This window comes from Staurois parvus, unplaced genomic scaffold (genome assembly GCF_062004578.1).
Source record: "Staurois parvus isolate SC_StPar_1 unplaced genomic scaffold, SC_StPar_1.0 ptg002345l, whole genome shotgun sequence".
Lineage (NCBI taxonomy): Eukaryota > Metazoa > Chordata > Amphibia > Anura > Ranidae > Staurois > Staurois parvus.
This window is the reverse complement of record NW_028320141.1, coordinates 185,001-209,325: the sequence shown is the minus strand read 5'-3', so window position 1 is coordinate 209,325 and position 24,325 is coordinate 185,001. Positions and strand designations below refer to the sequence as shown.

General features: G+C 48.1%; 1 protein-coding gene across 1 annotated transcript in view; it reads left to right on the top strand.

Moving 5' to 3' along the window:
* LOC149431216 (inter-alpha-trypsin inhibitor heavy chain H3-like) overlaps positions 1-24,325 on the top strand; it is a 31,432-nt gene that overhangs the window by 6,166 nt on the left and 941 nt on the right. The window contains exons 3-12 of the mRNA XM_089665782.1: positions 918-1,080; positions 1,518-1,628; positions 3,557-3,685; positions 5,252-5,368; positions 6,854-7,022; positions 7,782-7,907; positions 10,291-10,472; positions 13,065-13,250; positions 18,007-18,146; positions 18,255-18,415. Of these exons, the coding sequence (XP_089521908.1) occupies positions 918-1,080; positions 1,518-1,628; positions 3,557-3,685; positions 5,252-5,368; positions 6,854-7,022; positions 7,782-7,907; positions 10,291-10,472; positions 13,065-13,250; positions 18,007-18,146; positions 18,255-18,415 (1,484 nt within the window). The remainder of the gene's footprint in view (positions 1-917; positions 1,081-1,517; positions 1,629-3,556; positions 3,686-5,251; positions 5,369-6,853; positions 7,023-7,781; positions 7,908-10,290; positions 10,473-13,064; positions 13,251-18,006; positions 18,147-18,254; positions 18,416-24,325) is intronic.

Sequence of the window (24,325 nt, the reverse complement as noted above, 5' to 3'; positions counted from 1 at the left end):
GTGTAAGGGATGTATGGGGTGTACGGGGTGTATGGGGTGTACGGGATGTACGGGGTGTATGGGGTTACAGGGTGTACGGGATGTACAGGGTGTATGGGGTGTACGGGATGTATGGGGTGTACGGGGTGTACGGGGTGTATGGGATGTATGAGATGTATGGGATGTATGAGATGTACGGGCTGTACGGGGTGTATGGGGTGTACGGGGTGTACGGGATGTACGGGGTGTATGGGGTTACAGGGTGTACGGGATGTACAGGGTGTATGGGGTGTACGGGATGTATGGGGTGTACGGGGTGTACGGGGTGTATGAGATGTATGGGATGTATGAGATGTACGGGCTGTACGGGGTGTATGGGGTGTACGGGATGTATGGGGTGTATGGGGTGTACGGGGTGTACGGGATGTATGGGGTGTACGGGGTGTATGGGATGTATGAGATGTACGGGATGTACAGGGTGTACGGGATGTACGGGGTGTATGGGGTGTATGGGGTGTATAGGATGTACATTCACAGGACTGCGCTTTTAAAAATGTTGACAGCTATCGGGGGATGGGGGGGGGGGAGAGAAGATCCTGAGGAAGTGCGGGAGTGGGGGCGGGTCTGGTCATTCCATGTTACACCCTGGTCACGGATCTGACATGTAACATGTTAGGAAAGGTGAACTTATCCTTTAAAATAGAGCTTCACCCATAAATCTGACTGGCTGTCTCCTCTGACTCCTCCCCCTCCCTCCCGCCTCCAGTGATTGGCTACACAGTGAAGGTGGAGGAATGGAATTTTCGGCGCTGAGAAGCATCCAGTGTGGATCTATAGTTGGAGAAGTTCCGTTTCCGTGGTAACGATATTCTGTATATTTGTATCATTTATACACAATTTGCCGCTTCCAGTTACAATGTAACATTTTGGAAATTTAGATCCACGGGAAGGAAAATGGAAAACTTCAAAATCTCCGTCAATGTCGGCGCTCGGGCCTCCGCCATCTTTAAACTGACCTATGAGGAGCTACTGAAGCGGCATCATGGGAGTTATGAAATGCAGATCAAAGTGCAACCGCGGCAGCTGGTAGAAAACTTTCAGGTGAGACGGCCGTTGGTTCAGCCCTGAAGGTCCCTCATCCTGTATATCTATTGGTGGAACGGAGTCATATCTGACCTCCGGCCTTCCCGTCAGTCTTGCAGCTACTCAATGTCTTCCTCTGATGTCGCTGCATCCTGTGAGCCTCTCACAATGTGCATTAGAAGCTGCAGCAAGTCAGATAGAGCTCCGCCTCATTTCCTGGCTGGGGTGACATCCATCATCATCTAGCCCTTTCCTCCCCAGCCTGACTATCCCTGGCCCCGCCCCTTTAATTCATTTATTTCAGTTCTGCCAATCATGGAGGTTCAATATCACATGTGGGCGCTACCTAAGGCAGCCTGCCTAGAATCACCCCCTCCTCCAGCCTGACATCCCTTAGTGTCCAGCACGGCATACAATGGTACCTGAGCCTGAACTGTATATAAATTGTTTGGCAGATAAATGTGGACATCACTGAACCTCAGGAAATCAGCTTTGTGGACGCTCGTGGAAGCTTCATGACAAATGAACTCATGGATGTGGTTACGATAAGTCACACGGGAAACAAGGCCAGTCTTCTCCTTGGTCTTCCTTTGCCTTACCGTGTCCTCCTCAGTCTTTCTTTGTCTCTCTTGGTCATTCTTAGTCTCCCTTTGGCTTCCTTGGTCTTTCTTTGCCTTTCTTAGCATTCCTTTGTTACCATTTGTCCTTCTTTTGCCTTCCTTGGTTTTCTTTTGTCTTCCCTACTCCTCCTTAGTCCTTCCTTTGTCTTTTTTGGTCTTCCATTGTCTTCCCTGGTCTTCTTTTGCCTTCCCTAGTCCTCCTTGGTCTTCCATTGTGCTTCCTTTGTCTTTCTTTGACTTCCCTGGTCTTCTTTTGTCTTCCCTAGTCCTCCTTGAACCTCCTTTGTCCTCCTTGATCTTCGCTTGTCCTCCTTGGGTTTTCTTTGTACTTATTTTGTTTTCTTTGACTTTTCTTTGTCTCCCTTGGTTTCTCTTGGTCCACCTTTGTGTTCCCTAGTCCTCCTTGGTCTCCCTTTGACTTCTTTGTTCTTTATTTGTCTTTCTTTGTCCTTGTGTTGTCTTCCTTGGTCTTCTTTTGCCTTTTCTACTCTTCCTTGGTCCTCGTTGAGCTTTGTCTTCTTTGGTCTTCCTTTGTTTTTCTTGTCTTCCCTAGTCCTCCTTGGTCTTCCATTGTCTCCCTTGGTTTTTCTTTATGTTTATTTTTTTGTTTTCTTTGGCCTGTCTTTGCTTGTCTTTGTTTTTCTTGGTCCACCTTTGTGCTCCCTGGTCCTCCTTGGTTTCTCTTTGACTTCCTTGTTCTTTCTTTACCTTCCTTGGTCATCCTTGGTCCTTCTTTTGTCTTCCTTTGTCTTCTTTTGTATTTTCTAATCATTCTTGGTCATCCTTTGTCCTTATTTTGTGTTCCTTTGTCTTCTTTTGCCTTTTCTATTCTTTCTTGGTCTTTTGTTGAGCTTCCTTTGTCCTTCTTTTGTCTTCTCTGGTCTTCATTTGTCTTGTTTGTCTTCCTTCCTCCTTCTTGTTCTTCTTTTGTCTCCTTGTTTTTTCTTTAAGCTTCTTTTGTTTTCTTTGTCCTTTCTTTGTCTCCCTTGGTTTTTCTTGGTCCACCTTTGACTTTCATGGTCTTTCTTTGCCTTCTTTTGTCTTCATTGGTCAACCTTTGTTCTTCTTTTGTTTTCCTTGGGCTTCTTTTGACTTTCCCAGTCCTTCTTGGTCCTCCTTGCTCTTCCTTTGTCTTCCCTAGTCCTTCTCGATTTTCCTTTGTCCTTCTTTTGTTTTCTTTGGTCTTTGTTTGCCTTTCTTGTCTTCCCCAGTCCTCCTTGATCTTCCTTTGTACTTCTATTGTCTTCTTTGGTCTTCCTTTGTTTTTCTTGGTCCTCCCTTGTCTTCCCTAGTCCTCCCTGATCTTCCTTTGTCCTTCTTTTGTTTTCTTTGGTCTTCCTTTGCCTTTCTTGTCTTCCATAACCTTTCCTGGTCTTCATTAGTCTCCCTTGGTTTTTCTTGGTCCTCCTTTGTCTTCCCTAGTCCTCCTTGGTCTCCCTTTGTTTTTTTTGGCTTTTCTTTGCCTTCCTTAGTCTTCCTTGGTCTTCTTCTATTTACCTTAGTCCTCCCTGGTGCTCCTTGATCTTCCTTTGTCTTTCTGTGTCTTCCACAGTCCTCCTTGGTTTTTCTTTGTCCATCTTTTGATTAGTTTTTTTTTGGCCTTTCTTTGTCTTCCTTGGTCTTGCTTTGTTGTTCCCAGCCCTCCTTAGTTTACTGTTGTCTTCCTTGGTCTATCTTTGCCTTCCTTGGCCTTTCTTTGTCTTCCCTAGTCCTCCCTAGTCATCCTTGGCCCTCCTTTGTCCTCCTTGGTATTCCTTTGCTTTCTTTGGTCCTCCTTTGTCATCAATTGTCTAACTTTCTTTGTTTTTTGCAATATTTTCAAAATGCAGTTTCATAATAAAGTAATTCTGGGTGACTCAATGTATCCTTTCCAGGCACATATCATGTTTAAGCCCACCATTCACCAGCAACGTAAATGTACTGTTTGCTCTGAAACACTTCTGGATGGTGACTTCACGATAAAATACGACGTGAAGAGAGAAACTTCTGCTGGGAACATCCAGGTCAGTTTTCCGGAACCTAAAATAAAACTTTCCTTTATTCGGTTAGGGGTCCTCAAAGCTGCTGATTTGGTTGGGAAAATGTAAATTACTGTAAGTAGTCATGGCTAGTTTAATGAAAGCTGACAGCGTGATGACGTCATATGATTCCTCAGAGATAATCTAGTGAAAGCTGGGAGTGTGGTGATGTCATGTGATTATATACAGCCAATCTAATGAAAGCTAAGAATATGCTGATGTCATATGGTCCCTCAGAACCAATGTTGTGAAAGCTGGGAGTGTGCTGATGTCATGTGATTATATAGAGCCAATCTAGTGAAAGCTGAGAATATACTGATGTCATGTGATCTCACAGAACCAATGTAATGAAAGTTGGGAGTATGCTGATACCATGCGATTCCTCAGAGCCAATGTAGTGAAAGCTGAAATTGTGCTGATGTCATGTGACCACTCAGAGCCAGTTTAGTGAATGTTGGGGGAGTGGTTGTGTCATATGATCATCCAGAGCCAATAAAGAGACAGTAGGCATTGCAAAATCATACGGTTATCCAAGTCAATGGAGAAAGCTGATAATGCTGTCATGTGTTCTAATATAAAGTTAACACTGGCAGCATGATGGTATCATGTGATGAGCAAGAGCCAATGTCGTGGAAGATGGCAGCGTGGAGATGCCATGTGATCAATCAGAAGCAATGCAATGAAAGCTGGTATTGTGATGATGTCAGGTAAGCCAGTATAGTGAATGCTGGTTGTGGAATGTCATGTGATCAATCAGAGCCAATGCTGTGAGAGCTCATAGTGTAGTGAGGTCATGTGACCAGTCAGAGCCAATGCTGTGAGAGCTCATAGTGTAGTGAGGTCATGTGACCAGTTAGAGCCAATGCCGTGAGAGCTTATAGTGTAGTGAGGTCATGTGACCAGTCAGAGCCAATGCTGTGAGAGCTCATAGTGTAGTGAGGTCATGTGACCAGTCAGAGCCAATGCTGTGAGAGCTCATAGTGTAGTGAGGTCATGTGACCAATCAGAGCCAATGCTGTGAGAGCTCATAGTGTATTGAGGTCATGTGACCAGTCAGAGCCAATGCTGTGAGAGCTCATAGTGTAGTGAGGTCATGTGACCAGTCAGAGCCAATGCTGTGAGAGCTCATAGTGTAGCGAGGTCATGTGTCTAATCGGAGCCAATGCTGTGAGAGCTCATAGTGTAGCGAGGTCATGTGTCTAATCGGAGCCAATGCTGTGAGAGCTCATAGTGTAGTGAGGTCATGTGACCAATCGGAGCCAATGCTGTGAGAGCTCACGGTGTAGTGAGGTCATGTGACCAGTCAGAGCCAATGCTGTGAGAGCTCACGGTGTAGTGAGGTCATGTGACCAGTCAGAGCCAATGCTGTGAGAGCTCACAGTGTAGTGAGGTCATGTGACAAATCAGAGCCAATGCTGTGAGAGCTCACAGTGTAGTGAGGTCATGTGACCAATCAGAGCCAATGCGGAGGTCATGTGTAGCAAGCATGCTCCTGGCAGTACATGGGCTTTCCATTGATGTGATTACCTCATACTTCCATCTCACTCACAGATCGTCAATGGATACTTCGTCCATTACTTCGCTCCCAGCAGCCTAGCCAGGCTGCCAAAGAATGTGGTGTTTGTCATCGACTGCAGCGGATCGATGAGAGGACGGAAGATACAACAGGTGACACCAATCATTGGTTCCATTTCTCGTATCGAGGACCCAAAACCTTCATATTGTGAGAAGTCGGTCTAATGATTGTCAGCTCTAAAACCCAGAGATGAAAGGAGCAAAGAGATCGATAACAATCACAATAAAACGATGTCCGACGTTCACCTGTCAGAGGAAATATGATCCCCGGATTCCTGTCCATTATTGTTTCATTACGAAAACCCAACATATACCATAGCGGTGTACAACACAGACAATATACAATACGTATAAATCTACATTACTGCAACGGAGCTCACAGTCCATCCAAGCTAACTCTGGAAACAGTGAGCTGCTTCTTCACATTCTATAGCACTGTTGTCAGCCTCTGATTGGCTGCCTGCAGTCTTATACAGTTGTACCGGCTCCTCCTTTGCAGTCTTGTACAGTTGTACTGGTTCCTCCCCTTCAGTCTTGTACAGTTGTACTGGCTCCTCCCCCTTAGTCTTGTACAGTTGTACTGGCTCCTCCCCTTCAGTCTTTTGCAGTTGTACAGGCTCCTCCCCTTCAGTCTTGCACAGGTATACCAGCTCCTCCCCTTCAGTCTTGCACAGGTATCCCAGCTCCTCCCCTTCAGTCTTGCACAGGTGTACCAGCTCCTCCCCTTCAGTCTTGCACAGGTGTACTGGCTCCTCCCCTCCAGTCTTGCACAGGTGTAGCGGCTCCTCCCCTTCAGTCTTGCACAGGTGTACCGGCTCCTCCCCTTACCAGCTCCTCCCCCTCAGTCTTGCACAGGTGTACCAGACTCCGCCCCTTCAGCTTTGCACAGGTGTACCGGCTCCTCCCTTCCAGTCTTGCACAGGTGTACCGGCTCCTCCCCTTACCAGCTCCTCCCCTTCAGTCTTGCACAGGTGTACCGGACTCCTCCCCTTCAGCCTTGCACAGGTGTACAGGCTCCTCCCCTTCAGTCTTGCACAGGTGTACCGGCTCCTCCCCTTCAGTCTTGCACAGGTGTACCGGACTCCTCCTCTTCAGCCTTGCACAGGTGTTCAGGCTCCTCCCCTTCAGTCTTGCACAGGTGTACCGCACTCCTCCCCTTCAGCCTTGCACAGGTGTACCGGCTCCTCCCCTTCAGCCTTGCACAGGTGTACAGGCTCCTCCCCTTCAGTCTTGCACAGGTGTACCGGACTCCTCCCCTTCAGCCTTGCACAGGTGTACAGGCTCCTCCCCTTCAGTCTTGCACAGGTGTGCCGGCTCCTCCCCTTCAGTCTTGCACAGGTGTACCGGACTCCTCCCCTTCAGTCTTGCACACGTGTACTGGCTCCTCCCCTCCAGTCTTGCACAGCAGTCTATGCATGCGTTACTTTCACAATGATATGACCACTTTAACTGCAGACAATAGGGTGTGACTTATCATGTGATTTGACATTCGCACGGCATGGTAAGTCGCACCCGGTGTGATCGGCACCAAACCTGTTTCTTGGCTCAGCTCGATGTGATGACTTTTTTTTTTTGTAGACACTTGAAGCCTTCACAAAAATCCTGGAAGACCTCCCGGAGGAAGACCACGTTGGCATATTAAAGTTTAACGAAGAAGTTTCAAAATGGAAGAATAATGTGGTGAAAGCCGCGCCGGAAAATATCAAAAGCGCAAAAGAGTTTGTCGCAGAGATCACAGCGAGAGGAGGTGAATATAGAGAGTATTCGTATGGGGTGGGGGTTGGGGGGGGGAGGGGTGACACCTCAGGGGAGGATACATTGTAATCGTCTATGAGTCTGACATTATTATACGGTATATATGGGGGGGAAGGACTGACACCTCGGGGGAGGATACATTGTGATCGTCCATGAGTCTGACATTATTATACGGTGTATATGGGGGGAAGGGGAGGGGCTGACACCTCGGGGGAGGATACATTGTGATCGTCCATGAGTCTGACATTATTATACGGTATATATGGGGGGAAGGGGAGGGGCTGACACCTCGGGGGAGGATACATTGTAATCGTCCATGAGTCTGACATTATTATACGGTGTATATGGGGGGGAGGGGCTGACACCTCAGGGGAGGATACATTGTAATCGTCTATGAGTCTTACATTATTATACGGTATATATGGGGGGAGGGGCTGACACATCGGGGGAGGATACATTGTAATTGTCCATGAGTCTGACATTATTATACGGTGTATATGGGGGGGAGGGGGCTGACACCTCGGGGGAGGATACATTGTAATCGTCTATGAGTCTTACATTATTATACGGTATATATGGGGGGAAGGGGAGGGGCTGACACCTCGGGGGAGGGTACATTGTAATCGTCTATGAGTCTGACATTATTATAAGGTATATATGGGGGGGAAGGGGAGGGGCTGACACCTCGGGGGAGGGTACATTGTCACCTTTTAGTCTGATATATTACTATTATATCTTGGATTTCTTTTAGGCACAAATATAAATTCGGCTTTATTAGCTGCAGCCAAAATGCTGAAAAACGACAGAGCGAGCAAAGTGTTCCCGGAGATCAGCGCGTCAATCGTCATCTTCCTGTCTGACGGAGACCCCACCTCTGGTAAGAAGCCCGGAAATATGGCTCCGCCCTCCTGACCTGATATACAAAGTGGATCTGAACCTAAAGAACAGAAATGTCGCGCTGCCGCTTGTCCGTCCTCAGAAGTGATGGCTGCATTAGCTTTCTTTTTTTAATTCCTTTTCTCCTGGTGATCCTGCCATTAACACACTTCCTGTTCTAGGGTGACAACCTTTACTCAGTGTACCGTGTGGAGGAGCAGTGTTGTCACCCTAAATCTAGGACTACAGATCACCTAAAATGGGGGAAGGTGTTCTGTAGTTCAGGGAGGTAATCTGGGTGGGATTGGTGTCACTGCAGAGGAGGGATAGCTTGCGCTGGATTTCTGGCAGGATCTAGTGATGGCGGGTTTTATCTCAATGCAGTCTCCACCCCTTTCTGTGTGCAAGCTCCACCCCTGAGGATTCATGTTGTTGGGGGTTCCCATTGCCATCCTGCGTTTAACATGTTTCAAAAGCACCGAGCCCCATAAACATGAGCCCCTACCCCTCCTCCCATACCTCCCCGACCAATAGACAGGTAAGCACTGAAGTGGGCGGGGCAGGAGCTGTGACTTGATAGCTGGGGGCCGGTCCCAGTATAGTATGTGGAGGATAACCTCCCCCTCCCCCATACAGCCATTTATTTTGAGTGACCAGGAGGATGGCCAATGGCATTGGAGCCGCAGGAAAGGAAATCTCTTTTTATGACAAACATGATACAATGTAACAGAAGCACAAGAAGGGGGAGGGGCAGGATTCTACCAACGGCAGTGGCCAGCCAATAGTGTTCCAGGAGGAAGGCGGAGCTGTTTTTCACAGCTCAGGGGTCTCCAAACTGTCTAAGAAAAGGGCCAAATAACCGTCCTTCAAACTTTGGGGGGGCCAGACTGGGGCAAGTGGAAATAGGAAATCCCCTGATGTCAGTGGGAGGAATAGTGCCCCATCATTGGTGTCAGTGGGAGGGAAAGGTCCCCCATCATTGGTGTCAGTGGGGGGAATAGTGCCCCATCATTGGTATCAGTGGGAGGAATAGTGCCCCATCATTGGTGTCAGTGGGAGGAATAGTGCCCCATCATCGGTGTCAGTGGGAGGAATAGTGCCCCACCATTGGTGTCAATGGGAGGAATAGTGCCCCATCATTGGTATCAGTGGGAGGAATAGTGCCCCATCATTGGCGTCAGTGAGGGGAATAGTGCCCCATCATTGGTGTCAGTGGGAGGAATAGTGCCCCATCATTGGTGTCAGTGGGAGGGAAAGGTCCCCCATCATTGGTGTCAGTGGGGGGGAATAGTGCCCCATCATTGGTGTCAGTGGGAGGAATAGTGCCCCATCATTGGTGTCAGTGGGAGGAATAGTGCCCCATCATTGGTGTCAATGGGAGGAATACTGCCCCATCATTGGTGTCAGTGGGAGGAATAGTGCCCCATCATTGGTATCAGTGGGAGGAATAGTGCCCCATCATTGGTGTCAGTGGGAGGAATAGTGCCCCATCATTGGCGTCAGTGAGGGGAATAGTGCCCCATCATTGGTGTCAGTGGGAGGAATAGTGCCCCATCATTGGTGTCAGTGGGAGGGAAAGGTCCCCCATCATTGGTGTCAGTGGGGGGGAATAGTGCCCCATCATTGGTGTCAGTGGGAGGAATAGTGCCCCATCATTGGTGTCAGTGGGAGGAATAGTGTCCCATCATTGGTATCAGTGGGAGGAATAGTGCCCCATCATTGGTATCAGTGGGGGGAATAGTGTCCCATCATTGGTGTCAGTGGGAGGAATAGTGTCCCATCATTGGTATCAGTGGGAGGAATAGTGCCCCATCATTGGTGTCAGTGGGGGGAATAGTGTCCCATCATTGGTGTCAGTGGGAGGAATAGTGCCCCATCATTGGTGTCAGTGGGGGGAATAGTGTCCCATCATTGGTATCAGTGGGAGGAATAGTGCCCCATCATTGGTGTCAGTGGGGGGAATAGTGCCCCATCATTGGTGTCAGTGGGGGGAATAGTGCCCCATCATTGGTGTCAGTGGGAGGAATAGTGCCCCATCATTGGTGTCAGTGGGAGGAATAGTGCCCCATCATTGGTGTCAGTGGGAGGAATAGTGCCCCATCATTGGTGTCAGTGGGGGGGAATAGTGCCCCATCATTGGTGTCAGTGGGGGGAATAGTGCCCCATCATTGGTATCAGTGGGAGGAATAGTGCCCCATCATTGGTGTCAGTGGGAGGGATAGTCCCCTAATGGCTGGATACAGGCAAGCAAAGGGCCACATTTGGCCCCTGGGTCGCAGCTTGGAGATCACTGATGTGGCTTATTATAAAGTAAAATGAAACATTTCTGAACTTTGTGACTTTTCCTGATCTTCTTGATGTGACTCTGATTGGTTGCCTCTCAGGTGTCACGGATCTCGGCACGATAATGAGGAACGTGAAGGGTGTCATGGAGGGCGTGGCCACGCTGTACAGTTTGGGGTTCGGTTCCGATGTGGATTACGGCTTTCTGGAGAAGATGTCATTGGAGAACGGAGGTCTAGCCAGGCGGATCTATGAGGACTCTGACTCCGCCCTCCAGCTGCAGGTAAAGTCATAATATGTGTGGGGTGGGAGGGGGGGTGTCATTGCGGGGGAGTGTCATGGCGGGGGGGGTGTCATGGCGGGGGAGTGTCATGGCGGGCCGCGTCAGCAATATGGTCGCCTTCAAAGCGCCAGTTGTATCTGTGAGACTCAATATCCAGAGCACCCCACCCACCCCCATTTACATCGGATCTCAAGAGCCCCCCACTATCAGAAATCAAGAATCCCCCCACCCTCCTTTACATCATAGTGCACCCCCCTTACCTTGTGCAGCTGCCAGGAAGAATCTGGGGGCGGAGCTGGGAAGCAGTGTAGGGTCTGGAGGAGGACCAGAGGAGGGCTGGAGTCTGCTGAATGCTGAGACCAGGGGAGGTGGAGACAAGGCACAGGATCTGGAGGAGGAGTTCTGTCCTTCTCTCTGCTACTGATTGCTGAGACTAGTGGAGGCGGAGACAAGAGGGGGCTGCGGCTGCATAGAGAGACGCAAGATCTGAGGGAGGAGTTCTGTCCTCCTCTCTGTTGCTGAGTTGGGGAGGGGGTCTGAGATGAGGAGGCGGTCCAAAGCTGCAGGAAAGGTGCGAGGGCTAGGGGAGGTGTAGACAAGGGGGGTGTTGCGGCTGCACAAAGAGACGCAGGATCTGATGGAGGATTTCTGTCCTACTCTCTGCTGCCGACTGCTGAGTTGGGGGGAGGTAGAGATAGGGGGGGGGCACCACTGAAGGAAAGGTGCGAGGGCCGGGGGGGGGAAATGAGGGGGTGCTGCAGCTGCACAGAGAGATGCAGGATCTGTAGAAGAAGTTATGTCCTCCTCTCTGCTGCTGATTGCGGAGACCAGGGGAGGCGGAGGCAAAGGGATGCTGCGGCTGCACAGAGAGATGCAGGATCTGAGGGAGGAGTTCCGTCCTCTCTGCTGCTGACTACTGAGTTGGGGGTTAGAGATGAGGGGGGGCCACAGCTGCAGGAAAGGTGCAAGGGCCAGGGGAGGCAGGAATGAGGGGGTTTCTGAGGCTGCACAGATTGGTGCAGGATCTGTAGGAGGAGTTCCGTCCTCCTCTCTGCTGCTGATTGCTGAAATCAGTGGAGGCGGAGACAAGGGGGTGCTGCGGCTGCACAGAGAGACGCAGGATCTGATGGATGAGTTCTGTCCTCCTCTCTGCTGCTGACTGCTGAGTTGGGGGGTACAGAGATGAGGGTGGGGGCACAGCTACAGGAAAGGTGCGATTGCCATGGAAGGTGTAGACAAGGGGGTGCTGCGGCTGCACAGAGAGGTGCAGGATCTGAGGGAGGAGTTCTGTCCTCCTCTCTGCTGCTGACTGCTGAGTTGGGGGGTACAGAGATGAGGGTGGGGGCACAGCTACAGGAAAGGTGCGATTGCCATGGAAGGTGTAGACAAGGGGGTGCTGCGGCTGCACAGAGAGGTGCAGGATCTGAGGGAGGAGTTCTGTCCTCCTCTCTGCTGCTGACTGCTGAGTTGGGGGGTACAGAGATGAGGGTGGGGGCACAGCTACAGGAAAGGTGCGATTGCCATGGAAGGTGTAGACAAGGGGGTGCTGCGGCTGCACAGAGAGGTGCAGGATCTGAGGGAGGAGTTCTGTCCTCCTCTCTGCTGCTGACTGCTGAGTTGGGGGGTACAGAGATGAGGGTGGGGGCACAGCTACAGGAAAGGTGCGATTGCCAGGGAAGGTGTAGACAAGGGGGTGCTGCGGCTGCACAGAGAGGTGCAGGATCTGAGGGAGGAGTTCCGTTCTCCTCTCCACTGCGGAATGCTGAGTTGGGGGGTAGAGACGAGGGGGGGACCACAGCTGCAGGAAAGGTGCAAGAGCCACATGAAATGGCCTAGCGGACCCGATTTGACCTATAGGCCTTGCATTTTACACATGTGGCCTAGACCGAGGAGCGCCCTCGTACCCGTTGACATGCTACAGACATATGTCGCAACCCGCATTCCCTACAGATGTAACTGACATCAAGAATTATCATTGAACTTCACTTTTTACGTAGACGCCATCTTTGGTGTTCATTCACTTGCTGTCCCATATTTTGTTGGCTCCAACTATTAGCAGGGAGGTTTAAAACTGGCTTTAGAAAGTATTATTTTGCTGAAAGAGTAGTGGATGCTTTGTACAGACGTCCAGCAGAAGTCAATCAACAGTAAGGGCGGTATTTAATAAAAAAACTTGCAGAGCGTCTCATCCTGTGAAACTGTAGGGGTGGACACAATAGAATGTTATTGGACTGGTTTCTTCCCAGGTCGAATGTTATTCATCCATAAAAATAGAGCAGTTTGGGAAAATACCGCATTATGGCCACTAGATGGAGCCCTGGTAACTATTTCCATCAGGATCCTCAGCTCCATCTAGTGGCCATAATGCGGTATTTCCCTGATTCAGTCTGTTCGGTATAAATGAATGGCATTCGACCTGGAGAGAAAATGACCTGACGTTGGGCGTTGCCTACATTCCCACAGAAGTAAACGCAGTTTTGTAGAATGAATTATTTGTTATTTGTGGTCGTTCTTTTCTGATTTATTGCCTTTTTTTAAGCTAACAAGTCCATAGATTCAGCTTAGGGCGGTTCTTATCTTTTTTTCCCCCAGAATTTCTACAAAGAAGTGGCGTTCCCGGTCCTCCTGGATGTCTCCGTACAATATCCCGACCTCCAAGTGAACGATTTGACCCAGAACAGCTTCAATCATTACTACCAGGGCTCCGAGCTGGTTGTGGCCGGGCACATCGACAATAATGACATCGACGTCCTGACGGCCCAAGTGACGGCTCAAGGCGTGAGTAGAGCGGATGGTCAGCGTTCTCTGGTCACCTTCGCTCACACCAGTATAGAAGATTTGGGGGTCCAGCTATTGAAAGGGGTATCGGAACCGGACCCCGACTGCGCTAGGTACAGTGGGGATGGAAAGTTTGGGCACCCCAGCTAAAAATGTGTATTAATGTGCATAAAGAAGCCAAGGAAAGATGGAAAAATCTCCAAAAGGCATCAAATTACAGATTAGACATTCTTATAATATGTCAACAAAAGTTAGATTTTATTTCCATCATTTACACTTTCAAAATAACAGAAAACAAAAAAATGGCGTCTGCAAAAGTTTGGGCCCCCTGCAGAATTTATAGCATGCACTGCCCCCTTTGCAGAGCTGAGACCTGCCAGTGTCATGGAATGTTCTCAATCATCGTCTGGGAAGACCAGGTGATGTCAATCTCAAAGGTTTTAAATGCCCCGACTCATCTGACCTTGCCCCAACAATCAGCACCGTGGGTTCTTCTAAGCAGTTGTCTAGAAAACTGAAACTGAAAACAGTTGACGCTCACAAAGCTGGAGAAGGATATAAGAAGATAGCAAAGCGTTTTCAGATGTCAATATCCTCTGTTCGGAATGTAATTAAGAAATGGCAGTCATCAGGAACAGTGGAAGTTAAAGCAAGATCTGGAAGACCAAGAAAAATATCAGACAGAACAGCTCGCAGGATTGTGAGAAAAACAATTCAAAACCCACGTTTGACTGCACGATCCCTCCAGAAAGATCTGGCAGACACTGGAGTTGTGGTCACTATTCTACTATAAAGAGATACTTGTACAAATATGGTCTTCATGGAAGAGTCATCAGAAGAAAACCTCTTCTACGTCCTCACCACAAAAATCATCGTTTGAACACTGCAAATGAACATATAGACAAGCCTGATGCATTTTGGAAACAAGTTCTGTGGACCGATGAGGTTAAAATTGAACTTTTTGGCCGGAATGAGCAAAGGTACGTTTGGAGAAGAAGGGGCACAGAATTTAATGAAAAGAACCTCTGTCCAACTGTGAAGCATGGGGTTGGATCAATAATGCTTTGGGGTTGTGTTGCAGCCAGTGGCACAGGGAACATCTCACGAGTAGAAGGAAAAATGGATTCAATAAAATTTCAGCAAATTTTGGATGGTAACTTGATGCCATCTGTGAAAAAGCTGAAGTTAAAGAGAGGATGGCTTCTACAAATGGATAATGATGCTAAACACACCTCGAAATCCACGGGGGATTACATCAAGAGGCGTAAACTGAAGGTTTTGCCATGGCCTTCACAATCTCCTGACCTCAACATCATTGAAAATCTATGGATAGACCTTAAAAGAGCCGTGCGTGACAGACAGCCCAGAAATCTCAAAGAACTGGAAGACTTTTGTAAGGAAGAATGGGCAAAGATACCTCAAACAAGAATTGGAAGACTCTTGGCTGGCTACAAAAAGCGTTTACAAGCCGTGATACTTGCCAAAGGGGGCAGTACAAGATATTAACTCTGCAGGGGGCCCAAACTTTTGCAGACGCCATTTTTTTGTTTTCTGTTATTTTGAAAGTGTAAATGATGGAAATAAAATCTAACTTTTGTTGACATATTATAAGAATGTCTAATCTGTAATTTGATGCCTTTTGGAGATTTTTCCATCTTTCCTTGGCTTCTTTATGCACATTAATACACATTTTTAGCTGGGGTGCCCAAACTTTCCATCCCCACTGTATTTCCGTTAAACTCCCGCTTCCCGGTCCGAACACAGATCCCCGGACACCACTCTGGAACCAAACCAGGAAATAGACTGCGTTATTTTAACACAGACACATGGGGCCCCCTACTGACCCCGGGCCCCCGAGTTTCCGAATGGTCAGTCCGCCCCTGAACCAGAGACACATCAGCAGACACCCCCCACCAAGCCAATACACAAACACATATATCCCATAATAGTTTGCTCCCAAGCAAGACACACAATAGAACAATGGGATGCAACCACATGGCATTAAACAATCCACAACCTCCCCCACCCCAATATTAGGACAGATCACCCTGTACCCCTAACAGGCACAGGGGGACTTACACATAAGAGGGATATGGGGAGCTGAGACAGGGGTCTCCCCACCCCTCCAAAGTGAGCTGGGTTCCATGGGCCCCCCACCCAAAGTCACTCCCGTCACAAAAGGTTTTGGTCTTCTTCAAGAATCTACGGATGACAAGTCTGTGGAATTCCTGTGGGATCTGTTTGGTTGTGGAGTTGAGGGAATATCCGAGAAGTTCATACATGGCAACTGTCTCGAGTCTGACATCTTGGCCCTCTGATGCTGTGTCTGGGGCCATGTGTCGGGATCACAGCATCAACCTTATATGAATTATTGCACATGCTCAGAAACTCAGGAAGGCCTTAGTTGCAAGGAACAGGACCATGAGTCCCTCCATATTGGATGCCAGGTCTGGCCATTTGTCGTGGTCAGGGGTCAGGCTTGGAGACCAGTAGCTAAAGCAGTCGAAAGGCTCCCACCAACCAGCAGGATAAGTACAGAAGCAGGTCACCATGGTGAATGATGTGGGCTCACCCGAGGTGCCTGGTACCTGGTATTCACCAAAGTTCCTGATGGTGGGGATGGGGTTTGCTGCGTGTTAGTACCAGGTCATGGTCCTCATATTCGCCCCACCAGAAGATGAGCACGTCAGGGTCCAGTAGCAGATATAGCAGGTAGGGATCAAGTAGGAACAGAGTCAGTATTAGTACCAGGTCATGGTCCTCAGGAATGCCCCACCAGGAGATGAGCAAGCCAGGGTTCAATAGCAGTTATAGCAGGTAGGGATCAAGCAGGAGTGTAGTCAGTATTAGTTCCAGGTCATGGTCCTCAGGATCGCCCCACCAGGAGATGAGTAAGCTGGGGTCCAATAGCAGATATAGCAGGTAGGGATCAAGCAGGAGCATAGTCAGTGTTAGCACCAGGTCGTGGTCTTTAGGATTGCCCCACCAGGAGTTTAGCAACCCAGGGTCCAATAGCAGATATAGCAGGTAGGGATCAAGCAGGAGCGTAGTCAGTATTAGTACCAGGTCATGGTCCTCAGGATCGCCGCACCAGGAGATGAGTAAGTTGGGGTCCAATAGCAGATATAGCAGGTAGGGATCAAGCAGGAGCATAGTCAGTGTTAGCACCAGGTCGCGGTCCTCAGGATCGCCCCACCAGGAGATGAACAACCCAGTTATAGTGCTCCGTTATTGATGTTGGTCGAAGGAATAGTGCCTCACTCCTGTGTCAGTGGAAGGAAGAGTGTTCTATTGTTGGTGTCAGTGGAAGGAATGGTGCCTTATCATTGGTGTCAGTGAGAAGAATAGTGCCCTAAGGGCCAGATAAGGGCAAGTAAAGGGCCACATTTGGCCCCTGGGTTGCAGTTTGGAGACCACTAGTATAGATGATCGATCAGTTGTGGTTCAAACAAAACCTGAATCAGGTTCCAAATAAGTGTGTATTACAGAGCAGCAAATGATACAAAGTTGTGCAGAATGGTTTGGGACCAGGGGCGGATTGACATCTCATGAGGCCCCCGGGCAATAGGGGATCATGGGGCCCCTGTGTCCTTGCCCACACTCAAATCGCACCCAAAAAAGCCTATGAAAGGTACCAGGGACATCTCATGGGGCCCCCTACTGACCCCGGGCCCTCGGGAAGTGCCCAAGTTCCCCAATGGTCAGTCCTCCCCTGTTTGGGACGCTCTCTCCAATGAGATGACGAGGACAAAAAATGGCCAGCCTTTAAAAATTCTACCAGGGATGCTAAGATGGAAGGGGGAGGGGCAGGGGGGGGGGGGCACTGGTGACAGTGGCAGTCAAGCTAAGTGTGCTCAGCCAATGGCAGCAAACTCAGCTGAGCTTTTGATATAAGTCAATGAAATCCGTTCCTGCGCATCAAAACAAACAATGTTCGAATTCTTAGTCCGTTCTCCTTAGAAAGCAGCCACAGCCTGAAGAGGAAAGCCTCTCCCCTGCCAGCAATCTGCAGAAAGGGATCCTTGCTCTCTACGTGGAAGCAGTGATCTCTGTGCAGAGGTCTGACACACCCCCTGCTGGGTTCTCCAATCAGTGGGAAGCATGAGCTATGCTGCTTACAGAGTACTAGGTCCATCTCAGCAGGGGGCGTGTCACACACGCATAGAGACCACTGCTTCCACACAGGGAGCAAGGGTCCCCTCCTGCAGTATGCTGGCAGGTGACAGGCTTTTCTACTCAGACTGTGGCCGATTTAGAAAGGAAACAAACTGTAAGGCATTGAACGTCTTTTGTTTCGACAAACCCAGAATGGATTTAGAAGATTGAAGCTGAATCGGACTTTAATTAATTATTCAGCTCCTCATGGGCGGGAACAATCAAAACTCCATGGTGGGCGGGGAGAGAGGTAGGAACCAAGGGCGGACTGACAACTTATGTGGCTCCCGGGCAATAGGGGATCATGGGGCCCCTGTGTCCTTGCCCAAACTCAAAAAAGCCTATGAAAAAGGTACCAGGGGTATCTCATGGGGCCCCCTACTGACCCCGGGCCCTCGGGCAGTTTCCAAATGGTCAGTCCGCCCCTGGTAGGAACTATGGCAGGCTGATCCCTCCTCTGAAATCCTCAGTAGATATGGGAAGCTTGTGAGAGAGCCAGAGCCCACTAGGCTCCGCCTGTAAAATCCAAGCAGTATAAGAGTGGAGTGATCCTTTAAGTCTGCGTTGCTGTGGATGACTTTGACGCGGCTCTTCTTGGCAGGCTTCTGAGCAATTCTCTATGAAAGTAGAAACAAATATAAAGGAGGACGACGAGATCGCCCGGGAACAGCGCTATGCGTTTGGAGATTTCACCGAGAGACTGTGGGCCTATCTGACCATCGAGCAGCTGCTGACCAAACAGTAAGTTATCGCGCCGCCGCCGGGGAACCGCCTCTGGGGAACCGCCTCCGGGGAACCGCCTCCTCTGAACAGGTTCATGATAAAAGATCGCTTTCTATTTGTCTTCAGAATATCAGCCGAGGGAGAAGAGAAAGGAAACATAACAGAGGAAGCGCTGAGGCTGTGTCTGAAATATGGCTTTGTGACTCCACTCACCTCCATGGTGATCACCACCCCCGAGGATGACAATGACGAGAAGAAGGTTGTGGCCAATAAACCTAAAGAGGACGGTGAGAGACTAATACGTGTCCTGAAAGGATCCGAACATTCATTAGACCTGATGAGGGAGGTTCTGCATGGGCTCACCCTGGTATTGCAGGCAGTCCGTGAATTAGGTTGGCTAGGTTGGACAACCTACATTTAATTGTTTTTTGATACATTGTACAATTGAACAGATCTTGGGAAGAGCAGAATCTGTCAGTCATTAAACTGTGTGAACCATTTTTATGTGGCAGGGCCCCCCCAAACCAGACCTCTGTTATCATCTCATTGGTTGGAGCAACTATGAGCTTGTTGGACATTCCAGTCCAAAACCATGACTGTTAATATAGAGTAGCTCCCCCCCCTCATGGCCATTAATATAGAGTAGCTCCCCTCCCTCATGACCATTAATATAGAGTAGCTCCCCTCCCTCATGACCATTAATATAGAGTAGCTCCCCTCCCCTCATGACCATTAATATAGAGTAGCTCCCCTCCCTCATGACCATTAATATAGAGTAGCTCCCCTCCCCTCATGACCATTAATATAGAGTAGCTCCCCTCCCTCATGACCATTAATATAGAGTAGCTCCCCTCCCTCATGACTATTAATATAGAGTAGCTCCCCTCCCTCATGACCATTAATATAGAGTAGCTCCCCTCCCTCATGACTATTAATATAGAGTAGCCCCCCTCCCTCATGACCATTAATATAGAGTAGCTCCCCTCCCTCATGACCATTAATATAGAGTAGCTCCCCTCCCCTCATGACCATTAATATAGAGTAGCTGCCCTCCCCTCATGACCATTAATATAGAGTAGCTCCCCTCCCTCATGATCAATAATATAGAGTAGCTCCCCTCCCCTCATGGTCATTAATATAGAGTAGCTCCCCTCCCTCATGACCATTAAAATAGAGTAGCTCCCCTCCCCTCATGACCATTAATATAGTGTAGCTCCCCTCCCCCCATGCCCATTAATATAGAGTAGCTCCCCTCCCTCATGACCATTAATATAGAGTAGCTCCCCTCCCCTCATGACCATTAATATAGTGTAGCTCCCCTCCCCCCATGCCCATTAATATAGAGTAGCTCCCCTCCCCTCATGGCCATTAATATAGAGTAGCTCCCCCCCTCATGACTATTAATATAGAGTAGCTCCCCTCCCTCATGACCATTAATATAGAGTAGCTCCCCTCCCTCATGGCCATTAATATAGAGTAGCTCCCCCCCTCATGACCATTAATATAGAGTAGCTCCCCTCCCTCATGACCATTAATATAGAGTAGCTCCCCTCCCTCATGGCCATTAATATAGAGTAGCTCCCCCCCCTCATGACCATTAATATAGAGTAGCTCCCCTCCCCTCATGACCATTAATATAGAGTAGCTCCCCTCCCCTCATGACCATTAATATAGAGTAGCTCCCCTCCCCTCATGACCATTAACATAGAGTAGCTCCCCTCCCCTCATGACCATTAATATAGAGTAGCTCCCCTCCCCTCGTGACCATTAACATAGAGTAGCTCCCCTCCCTCATGACCATTAATATAGAGTAGCTCCCCTCCCTCATGACCATTAATATAGAGTAGCTCCCCTCCCCTCATGACCATTAATATAGTGTAGCTCCCCTCCCCCCATGCCCATTAATATAGAGTAGCTCCCCTCCCCTCATGGCCATTAATATAGAGTAGCTCCCCCCCCTCACGACCATTAATATAGAGTAGCTCCCCTCCCCTCATGACCATTAATATAGAGTAGCTCCCCTCCCTCATGACCATTAATATAGAGTAGCTCCCCTCCCCTCATGACCATTAATATAGAGTAGCTCCCCTCCCTCATGACCATTAATATAGAGTAGCTCCCCTCCCCTCATGAGCATTAATATAGAGTAGCTCCCCTCCCTCATGACCATTAATATAGAGTAGCTCCCCTCCCCTCATGACCATTAATATAGAGTAGCTCCCCTCCCCTCATGACCATTAATATAGAGTAGCTCCCCTCCATCATGACTATTAATATAGAGTAGCTCCCCTCCCTCATGGCCATTAATATAGAGTAGCTCCCCTCCCTCATGACCATTAATATAGAGTAGCTCCCCTCCCCTCATGACCATTAATATAGAGTAGCTCCCCTCCCCTCATGACCATTAATATAGAGTAGCTCCCCTCCCTCATGACCATTAATATAGAGTAGCTCCCCTCCCTCATGGCCATTAATATAGAGTAGCTCCCCCCCCTCATGACCATTAATATAGAGTAGCTCCCCTCCCCCCATGACCATTAATATAGAGTAGCTCCCCTCCCCTCATGACCATTAATATAGAGTAGCTCCCCTCCCCTCATGACCATTAATATAGAGTAGCTCACCTCCCCTCATGACCATTAATATAGAGTAGCTCCCCCCCTCATGGCCATTAATATAAAGTAGCTCCTCTCCCTCATGACCATTAATATAGAGTAGCTCCCCTCCCTCATGACCATTAATATAGAGTAGCTCCCCTCCCCTCATGATCATTAATATAGAGTAGCTCCCCTCCCTCATGACCATTAATATAGTGTAGCTCCCCTCCCCCCATGCCCATTAATATAGAGTAGCTCCCCTCCCTCATGGCCATTAATATAGAGTAGCTCCCCTCCTTCAAAACCATTAATATAGAGTAGCTCCCCTCCCTCATGACCTTTAATATAGAGTAGCTCCCCTCCCCTCATGATCATTAATATAGAGTAGCTCCCCTCCCCTCATGACCATTAATATAGTGTAGCTCCCCTCCCCCCATGCCCATTAATATAGAGTAGCTCCCCTCCCTCATGGCCATTAATATAGAGTAGCTCCCCTCCTTCAAAACCATTAATATAGAGTAGCTCCCCTCCCTCATGACCTTTAATATAGAGTAGCTCCCCTCCCCTCATGATCATTAATATAGAGTAGCTCCCCTCCCCTCATGACCATTAATATAGTGTAGCTCCCCTCCCCCCATGCCCATTAATATAGAGTAGCTCCCCTCCCTCATGGCCATTAATATAGAGTAGCTCCCCTCCCTCATGGCCATTAATATAGAGTAGCTCCCCTCCTTCAAAACCATTAATATAGAGTAGCTCCCCTCCCTCATGACCTTTAATATAGAGTAGCTCCCCTCTCCTCATGACCATTAATATAGTGTAGCTCCCCTCATGACCAATAATATAGAGTAGATCCCCATCCCTCCCCCCATGCCCATTAATATAGAATAGCTCCTCTCCCCTCATGCCCATTAATATAGAGTAGCTACCCTCCCCCCATGCCCATTAATATAGAGTAGCTCCCCTCCCCTCATGCCCATTAATATAGTGTAGCTCCCCTCATGCCCATTAATATAGAGTAGCTCCCCTCCTTCAAAACCATTAATATAGAGTAGCTCCCCTCCCCTCATGATCATTAATATAGAGTAGCTCCCCTCCCTCATGCCCATTAATATAGAGTAGCTCCCCTCCCCTCATGACCATTAATATAGAGTAGCTCCCCTCCCCCCATGCCCATTAATATAGAGTAGCTCCCCCCCCTCATGACCATTAATATAGAGTAGCTCCGCTCCCCCCATGCCCATTAATATAGAGTAGCTCCCCCCCCTCATGACCATTAATATAGAGTAGATCCCCTCCCCTCATGATCAATAATATAGAGTAGATCCCCATCCCTCCCCCCATGCCCATTAATATAGAATAGCTCCTCTCCCCTCATGCCCATTAATATAGAGTAGCTCCCCCCCTCATGACCATTAATATAGAGTAGATCCCCTCCCCTCATGATCAATAATATAGAGTAGATCCCCATCCCTCCCCCCATGACCATTAATATAGAGTAGCTCCTCTCCCCTCATGGCCATTAATATAGAGTAGCTCCCCTCCCCTCATGCCCATTAATATAGTGTAGCTCCCCTCATGACCAATAATATAGAGTAGCTCCCCTCCCCCCATGCCCATTAATATAGAGTAGCTCCCCTCCCCTCATGACCATTAATATAGTGTAGCTCCCCTCATGACCAATAATATAGAGTAGATCCCCTCTTTCAAAACCATTAATGTACAAAACTGGTCATTCATGTCTTTTGAAGCTGACTTTGTACACAGGCATGGTGGAACAGAAAAGGGTCTTCACCAAACTGTAACCAGGTTGGAGGAGCACAATTATCTACCAATGATGGAGTATTACCTGAACATCATCATTTGGAGGGGTCCACATCCTTTTGGCCATGTGGTGTGTCATTTTGGAGTGGGGTGCCCCATTACCATCATTGGTAGACTTCTTTAATCTTGAACCTCCAAGGACACAACTGATGTTGAATGAGAAGACCTGGCTCACCATCGATGTTCCAATTCATTACACAGGTGTTCATGTTAGGGCTCTTAATTTCCTCCACTATTCATGCAAGATTTTGGAGCGTGTCTGTGGGAATTTGTTCCCATTTGTGAGGTCAGGTTCTGCTGTTGGATGTGAAGACCTGGCACACAGTTGGAGTTCCAATTCATCCTAAAGGTGTTCAGTAGGGTTGAGGTCGGGACTCTGTGCAGGGCACTCGAGTTTCTTCACACCAAACTGGTTCAACCTTTAGGGAGCTGGCTTTGCACACAGCGGCACAGTCCTGGGGGAACAGAAAAGGGTCTTCTGCAAACTGTTACCACAAGGTTGGAAGAGCCCAATTGTCTACAATGTCATTGTATGATGGAGGATTACCAGGACCCTTCACTGGAGACACCTGAACTGCATCACAGGGGGTTCACATACATTTGGCCATGTTGTAGATAGATAGATAGATAGATGATAGATAGATAGATAGATAGATAGATAATAGATAGATAGATAGATAGATAGATAGATAGATAGATAATAGATAGATAGATAGATAGATAGATAGATAGATAGATAGATAGATAGATAGATAATAGATAGATAGATAGATAGATAGATAGATAGATAGATATAGATAGATAGATAATAGATAGATAGATAGATAGATAGATAGATAGATAGATAGATAGATAGATAGATAATAGATAGATAATAGATAGATAGATAGATAGATAGATAGATAGATAGATAGATAGATAGATAGATAGATAGATATAGATAGATAGATAATAGATAGATAGATAGATAGATAGATAGATAGATAGATAGATAGATAGATAGATATAGATAGATAGATATAGATAGATAGATAATAGATAGATAGATAGATAGATAGATAGATTAATAGATAATAGATAGATAGATGGATAGATTAATAGATAATAGATAGATAATAGATAGATAGATAGATAATAGATAGATAATAGATAGATAGATAGATAGATAATAGATAGATAATAGATAGATAGATAATAGATAGATAGATAGATAGATAGATAGATAGATAGATAGATAGATAGATAATAGATAGATAGACAGACAGATGGATTTTATATATCATACCAGGAAAACCATCCATTGACATATTCCATGCAGTCCCAGTGTCAGGGATATTGAGGGCCGGCATCCAGCAGCAGCAATGGAAGGGACAGCCAGGAAGGGGGATCCAGAACTGGGATCAGGAACAAGGGGAGCAAATATGAGGATCACTTAGCAAGCAGCATCTAGTTAGCAGGGCAAAAACACAGAAGCAAAGGATAGTGGCATCACTATGGTTGGTGTCACCTGATGCGGTAAAACAGCAGGTGACCCTCCCCCCCCAACCCCCCAGGGACATTTATTGTGTGGCCAACCTCCCCCTCCTCCAGTTTGGCTCTCGGTGTCCACTTGGGTCCTCTCCATCTCTGGCCTGCTGCTTACACATGGAACTGGAAGATGGACCTCCTGGACCCCGCCCACCATTTCCTCTTCACTGCCGTCCACCTCTGTTAATCAGCGTTGCCCATCCATTATGGCATGGGTGTCCAATCTGCAGCCCTCCAGCTGTTGCCAAA